Here is a 13,500-nt window from a genome sequence, read left to right as displayed (position 1 = left end):
ATGTTTTGGATATTAATCCCTTATCAGATACATGCTTAGCAAATATTTTCTCCCATTCTCTGGGTTGTCTTTTTACTCCATTGATAGTGTCCTTTGATGCACAAAATTTTTAAAATTTCGCTGAAGTCCAATATATCTATTTTTTCTTTTGTTGTCCATACTTTGGGTATCATATCCAAGAATTCATTACCAAATGCAATGTCATGAAGATTTTCCCCTATGTTTTCTTCTATTTTTACAGTTTTAGCTCTTGAGTTTAGGTCTTTGATCAATTTTGACTGAATTTTTACATATATTGTGAGGTAAGGGTTCAACTTCATACTTTTGCATGTGGATATCCAGTTGTCCCAGCATCATTAATATCCAGCATCATTTGTTGAAAAGACTATTCTTTCCCCATTGAATGATCTTGGCACCCTTGTAAAAAATCAATTGACTATATATGTGAAGGGTTTTTTTCTGGGCTCTCTCTTCTATTTCATTGATCTATATGTCTGTCCTTATGCCAGTACCACACTGTTTTGATTACTGTAGCTTTGTAATAACTTTTGAATTCAGGAAGTATGAGTCTTCCAACTTTGTTCTTATTTTTCAAGATTATTTTGGCTAGTTAGGGCCCTTTGAGATTCTGTATGAATTTTAGGATGGGTTTTTCTATTTCTAAAAACACATTCATTGGGATTTTGATATGATTGAATCTGTAGATCACTTTGGGTAGTATGGTCAAATTAACAATACTAAGTCTTCCAATCCATGGACATGGGCTATCTCTCCACTTGCTTAGGTCTTCTTCTTTAATTTATTTTCAGCAATATGTTGTAGTTGTCAGTGTATAAGTCTTTTGCCTCCTTGGCTAAATTTATTCCAAGTATTTTATTTCTTTTGTTGCCATTGTAAGTGGAATTGTTTTCTTAATTTCTCTTTGGATTGTTCATTGCTGATGTATAGAAATGTGATTGATTTTTTTTGTGTTGATATTGTATCCTGTAACTTTGCTGAATTCATTCATGAGTGCTAACAGTTTTTTTGTGGAATCTTTAGGGTTTCTAAATATAAGATCATGTCATCTGCAAAAATAGATAATTTTACTTATTCCTTTCCAATTTGATGCCTTTGATTTCTTTTTTAGCTCTAGCTATACTTTGAATAGAATTGGTGGAAGTGGGCATTCTTGTTATGTTCCTGATCTTAGGGGGAAAGCTTTCAGGCTTTCACCCTTGAGCATGATGTTAGCTGTGGTCTTTTCATATATAATCTTTATTATGTTGAGGAAGTTCCCTTCTATTCCTGGTTTATTGAGTGCTTTTATCATGGAACGGTGTTGAGTTTTATTAAATGCTTTTCTGCATCAATTGATATTTTATTTTTTCCCTTCATTCTATTTATGGTGCATATTATTGATACACTGATTTTCATATGTTGAACTACCCTAGCATTCCAGGAATAAATCCCACTTGTTCATGGTATATAATCCTTTTCATGTGCTGCTGAATTTGTTTTGCTAGTATTTTGTTGAGGATTTTTGCCTCAGTATTCATAAGGGATATTGGTCTATAGTTTTATTTTTTGTATTGTCTTTGGCTTTGGTATCAGGGTAATGCTGGCCTCATAGAATGAGTTCGGTAATGTTCCCTCCTTTTCAAATTTTGGAAGAGTTTGAGAAGAATTAGTGTTAATTCTTCTTTTAATGTTCAGTAGAATTCACCAGTGAAGGCATCTGGTCTGAGGCTTTTCTTTGTTGGGAGGTTTTTGATTAGTGATTCAATCTCCTTACTAGTTATAGATTTATTATTCAGATTTTCTATTTCTTCATGAGTCAATATCTTGTTTTTTAATTACCACAAAATAATCAGAAGTTTTACTGTTTTACAGAGTCAGTGTTTGTTTAGATTCAACTACATTATTTGCCACTTTCTTTCTCATAATTTCTTATTACATGTTAGACCTTCTGTAGGCGACCACCTGAAGTACATCTTTAACATTTCCTTTAATAAGACTGAATTGGTGGCCAACTCAGTTTTGTTTGTCTGGGTATTCCCTTCTAGTTTGACAGTTATTTTCTTTTAGTATTCTAAAGATATCACTCTACTTTCTTCAGGCTTCTACCACCACCACTGACAAGTCAGCTTTCAGTCTAATTATTTTACTGTACCTTTATAGGTATGGTAGACAGAATAATGTCCCCCCCAAAGATTTCCATATCCTAATCCACAGAACCTGTGATTATGTTTGGTTACATGGCAAAGGGGAATTAAGTTTGTAGATGGAATTAATGTTGTTAATCAGATTACCTTAAAAGTGGGAGATTAGTGTGAATTATCCAAGTGGACCCAATATAATCACAGGTGTTCATAAAAGTAGAAAATGGAGGCAAAAGAGTCAGGGAAAGACGTGATGGTGGAAGTAAGGTCAGAGCAATGCCATGTTGCTGCCTTTAAAGATAGAGTGAGGGGGTCAGAAGTCAAGGAAAGTGCAATTAAACTGATTTTCTCCTGGAGCCTCCAGAAGGAATGCAGCCCTGCTGACACCTCAGTAGAAAACTAAAAGAGCGGTTAATCTGAATTGTTTTATTGCATTTAAAATTTTGTCTTTTTCTAACTACTTTTACCTTGATGTTTCTAGGTCTGTCTCTTAACACCTCTCTCACATTTCCCATCTCCTTATCTCTATGTGCTTCATTCTGGGTACTTTCTCCAAATTTGTATTCTAATTTACAGATTCTCTCCATCTCTGTTTAATTTGCCATTTATCCCATCCATTGAGAGTGTGTGGTGTTTTTGTTTGTTTGTTTGCTTGTTTCTGCTTTGGTAAATTTTATTGAATTTTCATGAAGTGAACATATCCAACTGAACATATCAAGCAGCTACTCCTATTATTCAACCTTCGGTTAAACATTTTATTTAATGAGTTATGCTTTTAATATCTAAGAATACATTCTCATTATCTGCTTTTTCTGTAACTTCCTGTCCATTTTCATAAATATAGTATGGTTTTATATCACTCTGAGACTAATAATTAGATATTTAATGTTCTCTTCTGTTCACTGAGATTTCTCTTTTTGCTTATTTCTATTCACTTTTATATAGTCAACCTCAGTCCTCTTTTGTGTTGTTGGTTTTTCCAATTTTGAACTTTATAAATGGAATTATACTGTACATATTCTTTTGTGACCTGCTTCTTTCAATCAGTATTATGTTGGTAAGATTCATTTGTGTTAGTGTGTGCAGGTATAATTCATTCATCCTTACCATTGTATAATATTTCATTGTATGGACATTTATGTTGGACATGTACATGTATGTTGTTTCAAGGTGTTTGCTATTATTAACAAGGTTGCTATGTATATTCTTTTGACTATCTCTTGGTACATATGTGCAAGAGTTTCTCCAGGGGATCTGCCTAGGAGTGTAACTGCTTGGCCATAGGGTTTAGGTTTACTGGGTAATTTTAAGCTGTTTTCAAAAATGGCTGTAACAGTGTATATGCCCACCAGTGGAATAAGAGTGTTATCAATGTCATCAACACTTGACATTATTGTATTAATTTAAATTATTTATTATTAATATAAAATAATAGTAATGTATATTTTCCATTAATATATAAATATGAATACCTACCTAAAATTAAAATATAAATAGTATAATGTAAAATGTGCCATTCTTGCTGGTGTTTAATGGTATCATGGTATGTTTTCCTTTTGGTATCTGTCTAATTCATAACCTGGTTGAGTATCTTCTGATATGTTTATTAACCATTAAGTTTTCTTTTTTTGTGAAATGTCTGTTCAAGCTTTCACCTATTTTTGGTTTGGTTATTTGTCTTTTTCTTATGGATTTATGAGGTAAACTGCTTAGAATACTGCCTAGGTCACAGTAAGTACTCAATAAATATTAGTTAGAAATATGATGATGGTGATGATGGTAATGATGCCAGTGATTTTGTGTCACAGTACTCCCACCCACTAGTATGTGAAACATAGACCGTTAAATTAAATCCCCTCAGTGCTCAGAGAAGGATATGAAAATAGGAAGGCAAGGAGAATAAGCATCCCCCCTAACAACAATGAAGATGCGCTGGGGGAATTGTGAACATGCTGGGCATACTTCTCTCTTGATAGAACTTTTTAAACCCTTGCTACACTTTCTTATTCTTGAGCTTTAACCTGCATATGTCTCCCCTTGGGGTGTTGTTAAAATGAAACAGGTCTGGGATGGAGATTGAGATTTTGCATTTCCGGAAAGCTCCCAGCTGATGTTGATAATTCGGTCCAAGGATCAGACTTTGAATATCAAGGCTTAATGGTAAGTGCCTGGTAATAGGGCACAATCATCAAGAATAGAAATTATTCATGAGCTAGTTATCAATTTTGGCTCAAATGATATATAACAAGAATGAAGAATTTTTAGGGGCTTCCCTGGTGGCGCAGTGGTTGAGAGTCCGCCTGCCGATGCAGGGGACACGGGTTCGTGCCCTGGTCTGGGAGGATCCCACATGCCGCGGAGCGGCTGGGCCCGTGAGCCTTGGCCGCTGAGCCTGCGCGTCGGAGCCTGTGCTCCGCAACGGGAGAGGCCACAACAGTGAGAGGCCCGCATACCACAAAAAAAAAAAAAAAAAAAATGAAGAATTTTTAAATAGCAGAATTGGGAGCTAGGATATAAGAAAACTTTGGAAAATATCAGAAACATTGATATTAAAGATGTATTTCTGCCTCTTTTTTCAAGTCCTTCTGGGCAGTCACTAAACACTCTGGCATCAAATGTCTAAAGTCAAAGGCCACTTGTCTCTCATGTTATATTACCTAGTAGTAAATAAAGAGACTAAGACAAGGATTAAAGTTCTGACCTATATAGGCAAAGAGACTAAATCAGGGTTGAGAGCCAGACATAATTTGATGTTACACCTATAGCACTAAATGTATTACTCTTCTGTTCATCTGTTGCGATGAAAGCCAAATTATCTTCATTTTTCACATTATCCCACACGTGAAAAATATCATAACCAAAGACTGGAAATGAAAATTGAAAAATTAAAGTTTTATTTGTTGGAGGTAGTGAGATTGTGGTTGAAATTTTTCTTTTTTTCATTTTGTCTATTAATGTTATTATTTATGTAGCATAAAAACAAAGTCATAACTCTTTCTTGCTTAGCTAAGTTCATATTTCTCTTCGGTTGGAAGTCCTGAAACCTCCTGTATCTGTCATGTTCAAGGAAAGATCATTGTCCCAGCTGTAAATGGTTCACTATATTAATTCTCAATATTTAATATATAGCAGAAAGTATTCTGTATCTTATAACGTTTCTTATTAAATAGTAGTAGAAAATGTGCTATATAGTAATTGACACTTTTCTTCAAGGTTCTACACCAGTGGCCTATCCAGTGACTTCACAGCAAGTGCCTATGTATAGAATGGCAACAAAAAAACAGTTTTAAGATCTCAAGAGTGGGAGATATACGTAGAACTCCCCATGGTTTGCACTAATAGAATAAAACATGATAGGGATAATTTTAAATGGAAGGTAATCCACCCACATCCTTTTCTTGCATTGGAAAAAGAAACAGTAGCCCTCTGAGAAATAATATAGCGAAGGCTTTGTGAGGAATAGAGAAAGGAACCCTAGAAATGGGGAGGAGAAGGGATTGTGAAAGTGGAATAGTTAAGGGAAAGCTGTTCCAGAATTAATAGATGATCCAAAATAGGAATAATCAATATACACATAATAGAAATTCAATTATAATTTAGTTTAGTTTACATTATTGGTTTATTCCAAGAGTAATGAGCTACTGTTTGCTTCTGTTTTTCTTCCCTTTCTGCAAGGATTTTGCTGTTTCATTTTGTTTTGTTTTGTTTGCCATTCTGCTGTTTGGGATCACTTCCACTCTGCTTTAAGGATGTAAAAAAAGAAGTGGACTTTTATAAGGCTGAATTTGTTCTCATTGTTCAAGGCTTCCAATGGGAGGAAATTTTAATACAGGTAGAATACTCTCTGGAATTTTTCTGGCTTTTTATCCAACCTTTTTCTAACTCATTTTAGTTAAGTCTGTTATTTCTGTTCTGCCTATTTGGCAATGTTTTCATGATTTATAAATTTTCTTTACTTAGTTAAAAATTGTTTGCAATCACCAGTTCTCGTTTTTATAGCCTCAGTGCGTCGTATAAATTTCACGTGATGTAATATGAGTAATGGAAACTCTGAAGTCCTTTAGCCTCACCACCAATTCACTCATGCTTTTGCTGTTGGTGTCAATTTGGAAAAACGTTTAAAATATGGGAAAGTATAGAGGATAACAAACGTCCTTGCTTCAACATTCTGAATTACTAAATGTTAACATTTTTTCGTAATTTTTCCAGATAATTTTTTAATGAAATTTTACAAATAAGACCAAAGTCTCCTTGGGTCATCCCTAGTCCCAGTCACTCTCTGCCACTCCAGAGACAATGACTGTGAATTTTATGTCTGGCCTTCTAGAACATTTTCATACTTTTACTAAGGAAAAGTACATAGTACTCTTCTAAATGATTTTTAAAAATTGATTATAATTGGTATTATTTTATATTTATGTTTTTGAGATCTGTCTAGATTGGTACATAATTAATACATTAATTATAATGGCTCAGTGGTATTTCACATATGAATATACTACCATTTAGTAGTATATTTTATCCCTTTACTGAAAAATTCCTTAAAATAGTTCTCTATAGGCTATGTAACTACTTCTGTTCCTCTCATTCCCTGTTTTTTTTTCGAAGTTTAAAAAAATTTTTTTTACTGTAGTATAGTTGATTTACGATGTTGTGTTAGTTTCAGATGTACAGCAAAGTGAATCAGTCATACATATACATATAACCACTCTTTTTTAGATTCTTCTCCTGTATAGGCCATTATGGAGTACTGAGTAGAGTTCCCTGTGCTATACAGTAGGCTCTTATTAGTTATCTATTTTATATATAGTAGTGTGTATATGTCAATCCCAATCTCCCAATTTATCCCTCCTCCTGGCCTTTACCCTTCGGTAACTATAAGTTTGTTTTCGATGTCTGTGAGTCTATTTCTGTTTTGTAGGTAACTTCATTTGTATCATTTTTTTAAGATTCCACATATAAGTGATATCATATGATATTTGTCTTTGAATGATTTTTGAAGTTTTTTTTAAAATTGAAGTACAGTTGATGTACAATATTATACAAGTTACAGGTGTACAATATAGTGAGTCACAATTTTTAAAGACTATACTCTATTTAAAGTTATTATAAAATATTGGATATTCTGTGAATATGCTGTGAATACGCAGCATATTCCCTGTGCTGTTCAATACATCCCTGTAGCTAATTTATTTTATACATAGTAGTTTGTATCTCTTATTCCCCTACCCCTCTCTTGCCCCTCCCCCTTCCCTCTCCCCACTGGTAACCACTAGTTTGTTCTCTATATCTGTGAGTTTGCTTCTTTTTTGTTATATTCACTAGTTTGTTGTATTTTTTCCTCTCATTCTCTCTTGAAACTCTTCCAGTAAGGATTCTGCCTGCTCACCGTTGTTCTTATCTCAGTCACGAGTAACCCCCATATTACCATATCCCTTCCACTTCATATGGCTCTGGGTCATCTTTTTTGTTTTCTTCTTTGGAGGTTTTTCAACAGCTTCTTCAGTGCCAGTTGCTGTTACTTCTTCATAAACTGCAAAGCAGTTGGTTTGTAAACTAGTGATATTTCATTTTCTCTGAATGCAGAATATTCCAGCAGCATCTGAGTGAAATATTGATACTTCAAATTCTAGTTTGTCATTCACGTTTATCTCCAGGGTCTGCCACTACTCAGCTGGCATCTTTTCAGTTGACATTCTTTAAATGTAATATTTGCTCTAGAGTGGTTACTTGTCTTCTTGGTACTATTGTTTTAGGGGAGCAATAAAATACTAAGTTTTTATTTTGTTTTCTTTTGCATTTGAATTCATAGGTTCCAACTCCAATTGGAGCTCCTTCCCTAATGGCACCTCAACCCATGATTTATACTCAACCAGGCTTAAGGACAGCAAGCCTGCTGCTCCATCCACAAGAAATAACGTATGTTTGACCTGTTGTTACTTAGGTACTTGGTAGGCATGTGCAGTCACATGTTAGAACAGAGTTTTATAATCTTTTGTGCATTGTTGGTGTCTCATAGAAGAAAAAAGAATTCTAACATTTTCAGCATTGTAAAGAGACACAGAACTGTATAAAGCCAATCCTCTACAAACTTGTGCTGTTAAACATCAACTGGGTTCTGATACCTAGTCAGCAAGCCTTTTATTCATTCATTCAGCAAACGCAACTGAGATCAGTGCTGGAGAGGTGGGTAGCTCAGTCCGGAGGTTGCAGGCACAGCTTTCCTAGGGAAGTGATACCTAAGTTGAATGCTAATATTTAAAAATGGATAGCCAGTCAACCCAGAGGGGAAATGATTTTACAGACAAGCATATAAACAGATAGGAAAGCCAAAGCACTATGGGAGGTCAAAGGAGGGAACAATTAATTCAGGGATAAAAGGTTTCAGGGCATTGTGTATCAGATGATAAGGAGAATTTCAACTAGTGGGTGTATAGATGATAGAAGTTTGACATTAGAGGCAGAGGAAACAGCTTGAGCACAGAAGTGGAAGCAAGCAGTGGTAACATGGATGAGGTGTAGCTGAAGCGTACGGGGAAGTGTCATGATCCAGGTGTTCATTGCCTCAGAGTGTTGTTTTCTAGAAGAGTCTTTACAAGGTTTCTGCCTTCAGTCCATGCACTTGGGGCCCCCTGGTTCCTGAATGTTTGTTTTAGGAGGCCTGACAAAGCTTCGAGTATTAGATAATGAGAAGACTGACCAAAGTTTTGTGTAAAACTATTTGTAATTTATTTCATAACCACAAGGAGAAATATGTGGAAATAATGAAAGATATACACATGTGTCTTTCTTTCACACAGACAGAATCCATGAGGTACCAAAGCGAAAAGATTCCAAATCAGAGGTGAAAACAAATGACGATCTCTCTACAGGCTGATTGAATCATCCACTTCTTCCAAGTAAAATAAACATCCATTTTCGCATTCAGTACTCTTGAGATTCTTCATTTAGTGTTTTTGAGGTGATGCACTCTTTCTCTTGTTTTAATAGTTAGCCTTGAAACTTTATCCTGCAAAATTATCAAAAACTAAACTTAATCTCCTGATCAACATCACTAATCATTAGAGAAATGCAAATCAAAACTACAATGAAGTATCACCTCACACCGGTCAGAATGGCCATCATCAAAAAGTCTACAAACAATAAATGCTGGAGAGGGTGTGGAGAAAAGGGAACCCTCCTGCACTGTTGGTGGGAATGTAAATTGATAAAGTCACTATGGAGAACAGTATGGAGGTTCCTTAAAAAACTAAAAATAGAGCTACCATATGACCCAGCAATCCCACTAGTGGGCATATACCCTGAGAAAACCATAATTCAAAAAGAAACATGTACCACATTGTTCATTGCAGCACTATTTACAATAGCCAGGACATGGAAGCAACCTGAGTGTCCATAGACAGATGAAGGGATAAAGAAGATGTGGCACATATACACAATGGAATATTACTGAGCCATAAAAAGAAATGAAATTGAGTTATTTGTAGAGAGGTGGATGGACCTAGAGTCTGTCATACAGAGTGAAGTCAGTCAGAAAAAGAAAAACAAATACCGTTTGCTAACACATATATATAGAATATAAAAAAAAAATTGGTTCTGAAGAACCTAGGGGCAGGACGGGAATAAAGACACAGATGTAGAGAATGGACTTGAGGACACAGGGAGGGGGAAGTGTAAGCTGGGACGAAGTGAGAGAGTGGCATGGACATATATACACTACCAAACGTAAAATAGATAGCTAGTGGGAAGCAGCCACATAGCACAGGGAGATCAGCTCGGTGCTTTGTGACCACCTAGAGGGGTGGGATAGGGAGGGTGGGAGGGAGACGCAAGAGGGAGGGGATATGGGGATATATGTATATGTATAGCTGATGCACTTTGTTATAAAGCAGAAACTAACACACCATTGTAAAGCAATTATACTCCAATAAAGATGTTAAAAAATATCTTAATCTCCTCTCTCAGATAACACAAGGACCTCAGAACACTTTTAAACTACAAGGGCATTCCCTCCCAACTTATGGACTATAGTGACCCAATATTTTAGTCCTGTCCCATTTTGTTAGCCCCCCAAATTAAAAGTGTTAGAGAGAAACGATTTTGCTTACACTTAGCAATGTGTTCACAAATTCTTTGTTCACCATTTCTTCTTGCATCGGAATCATTCCCCTCTTCTTCAGGTACATCTTTTAGAAGTTTATTTAATGTAGTTATGCTGGCGATAAACTCAGTTTTTATCTGAAGATATATTTCTTCATGCTCATTATTTTTAAACTAAAATTTAAATTTATATACACATACAAACTCTATAAACATTCTTTTTTAACTTTTAAAATTCATTTTATTTACATTACTCCTAACTTTGATTTTATTTTATTTTTTTAATTCAATTTTTATTTTTTAAAAAATTTCTATTGGAATATAGTTGATTTACAATCTAACTTTGATTTTATTTTTTAAAATTTTTATTGGAGTATAATTGCTTTATAATATTGTGTTAGTTTCTACTGTACAGCAAATAAACATTCTTGTTTGAATCTTTTTGTGGATAAATATGGATCTATCTCTTGGGTAGATACCTAGGAGTAGAATGGCTGGGTCACAGAGTAGGTGTTTATCTAAAATTAAGACTTCCAAAAGTTGTCCAAAAATTACTGTACCACTTTATTCCACGAGCAGTGTATGAGAATTCTGCTGCTCCAAATTCTTGCCCAAAATCTGTATTTTAAATTTTGGCCATTCTAGTGGGTTTGTAAGTAATATGACATAGTGGTTTAATTTACCTCTCCCTGATGACTAAGCAACTTTTCATACACTTCTTGGCCATTCCAACATCTCTTTTAGTGTGTGAAGCATCCAACTATTTTGCCCATTTTGATGTTTTTCTTTGGTTTTGATATATATATATATATTGGCCACGCCACGTGGCATGTGGGATCTTAGTTGTCCCACCAGGGATTGAACCCATGCCCCATACATTTTTGTGTTTGGTGACAGGTAGGGGTAGAGGTTTACTTTTTCTATATAGTTATCCAGTTGTTCTTGCAACATTTGGGATAAACAAATTCCTTTTCCCTTGGATTGTCTTGGTACTTTTCTCAAAAACCAACTGACAGCATATTTGTGGGTCTATTTTTTCTTTTTTGTTCTGTTGATCCAAAGGTCTATCCTTAGTCCAATAACACACTGTCTTGATTATCATAGTTTTCTGTAGGTCTCAAAATCAGGTAGTATTAGTCTTCCATGTTTATTCATATTTTTCAAGATTGTTTCAGGTATTCACATTTTCTTTGAGTTACATAAAATATTACAGTCAACTGATCAATTTCTATGCTGATTAGGACTACATTGAATCTATAGTTAAATTTGGAGAAAATAGACATAAGACATCCTAACAAAATCAGTAATTCCAAATCATGAACACAGTATAACACTCAATTTCTTCAGGCATTCTTTAATTTCTCTCTATCGATTTGGGATTTTTAACAGTATCTAGCACTTTTCATTATATAACTACCAACTATTTCATGTTTTTTAATTCTAACGTAATGGTATTGTTTAATTTCATGTTCTAAGTTTTTGTTACTACTATACAGAGGCTCCCACTGTCATCCACCGCCCGTATTCCAAGGCCTCAGCCCTGGCACCCTCTGGTCCTACTGCCCTGCCCAATTTCTCCATTCCTCCGGCACCAGCCATCTCCGCACCGCTCCAACCCCTCCCCTCTCCCCAGTCCTCTAGCCCTGCCCCCTTCAACAGTTCTACAGCTCCCACCCCTCCCCTTCCTCTAGTCCAGCCCTCTTTCCAGTCCTCTAAACCCTTCGTCGGAGCCAGTCCTTCACCACTCAGTCCAATTCAAAGTCCTGCCCACGTTCCTCTGCCCCGCCCCTCTCCCCAGTCCTCCAACCCCCTACCTTCTCTCTAGTCCCCAGGGTCCTCACATCTCTCCAGTTCTACAGGTCCGCCCAACTGTTTTACTCTTCCAGCTCCACCCTTTTCTGTAGTACTCCCCTCTCCTGGCACCCGTCCTCTAGCTCAGTCCTCTGTCCCACCCACCTTCCTCATTCCTTCAGCCCCTCATTACCCAACCTCTGGCCCCACTTCCCTCCTCATTCCTCAGGCCCTGTCGTCTCCCAAGTTTTCCAGACCCTCCGGCTCCCCAGTCCTTTTGCCCCACCCCTCTCCCTCCACTTTTGCAGTTTCATCCTCTCCCTCTTCGCACTTCTTCAGCCTCGCCTAGTGTCCTCATTGCTTTAGCCCTACTGTGTGGCAAGTACTTATTAGGTATTCTACATACATAATCTCATTTAATCTTCACAACAGCCTTGTTGGTGCGCGTTGTAATTCTCATTTTAAAATATGACTTACGTAGTGTCTTCATCTGTGCTTCTTTCCTACCCCGTATGTCACGGTTATAATATTGATTCTATTATCCTACCAATCATTCATTTTAAGTCCCTTTACTTGTCTGCAAACTAGGGGTGATATTAGGGACACTGAGCTGTGGGGTTTAAAGAACATGACTCAGTGAGTTGCACATAGTTCGTTTTTATTAAACGTTAATCACTATTATTATATATGTGTCCCCACTAAGTAAGGAAACTGACATTTATCCTTTATTCAGACAGGGCCTGTCTCATGGTAGGCTTTGTGTGAGTGGATGAAGCACCGGTGTACTGTGAAGCACTACAGTGCAGGCAAACGCAGGAACAAACACGGTGGTTAGATGTCAGAAAACAGATCGAAGAATAATTACTTGCTTTCAAAGGGTTGTAGTGGTGGATGATCTTGGGGAATGCGTTGGGCCTAGAAGCATCGGAAGAGTTCTTAGGATTTTCTGTGTACACTGTGAAGTTTTGAAAACGTTTGAGCTGGGGTGGTGAGAGTCTGATCAAAGGTGGCTTTCGGTAAATTGTGACAAAATGGGCGGAGTGTTTATTAGGATGAAGCCACTGGGTCCACCCGGAAGTAGGCACAAAACAAGTCCCCTTCAAGGGCCAGGAAGCTCGTGAATATGGTGGGCCCGGAAAGACACCGAGACCCAGGCCCTGTGGTGGTGTCTAGATCCCGGATTTGCTTGAATCCGAGAAGGGATCGGGTCGCTTCGAAGCCTATTCTGGAGAGTGCTGCGTGTTCTGGGGTGGTAGTGGGGTCCGTTCCGGCTTGGTCCCCGATTGTCAGGGTCCTCCAGCCAGCCCACCCACAAAACCCCCGGAATCCCTTTTCCCAGGACTAGGTATTGGTCCTCCCTGCAGAGCCAGCTTCGCCTCGGCAGTCCTTCCACGCTTATCACTCACCTGCGCGCAACCAATTAGAACCCACAGGTTGGGCGACTCGTCCGACGGGTAAGGGGCGGCTA

General features: G+C 37.0%; 1 protein-coding gene across 1 annotated transcript in view; it reads left to right on the top strand.

The window, feature by feature from the left end:
• The window catches only part of LOC137216497 (phosphatidylinositol-binding clathrin assembly protein-like), a 33,219-nt gene extending 24,155 nt beyond the window's left edge, over positions 1-9,064 (top strand). The window contains exons 11-12 of the mRNA XM_067722559.1: positions 7,954-8,060; positions 8,942-9,064. Coding sequence (XP_067578660.1) covers positions 7,954-8,060; positions 8,942-8,954 — 120 coding nt within the window. The 3' untranslated portion in view covers positions 8,955-9,064. The remainder of the gene's footprint in view (positions 1-7,953; positions 8,061-8,941) is intronic.
• The last annotated feature ends 4,436 nt before the right edge of the window (positions 9,065-13,500 follow it).

The sequence above is a fragment of the Pseudorca crassidens genome, chromosome X (genome assembly GCF_039906515.1).
Source record: "Pseudorca crassidens isolate mPseCra1 chromosome X, mPseCra1.hap1, whole genome shotgun sequence".
NCBI lineage: Eukaryota > Metazoa > Chordata > Mammalia > Artiodactyla > Delphinidae > Pseudorca > Pseudorca crassidens.
This window is presented reverse-complemented; position numbering and strand designations above follow the sequence as displayed.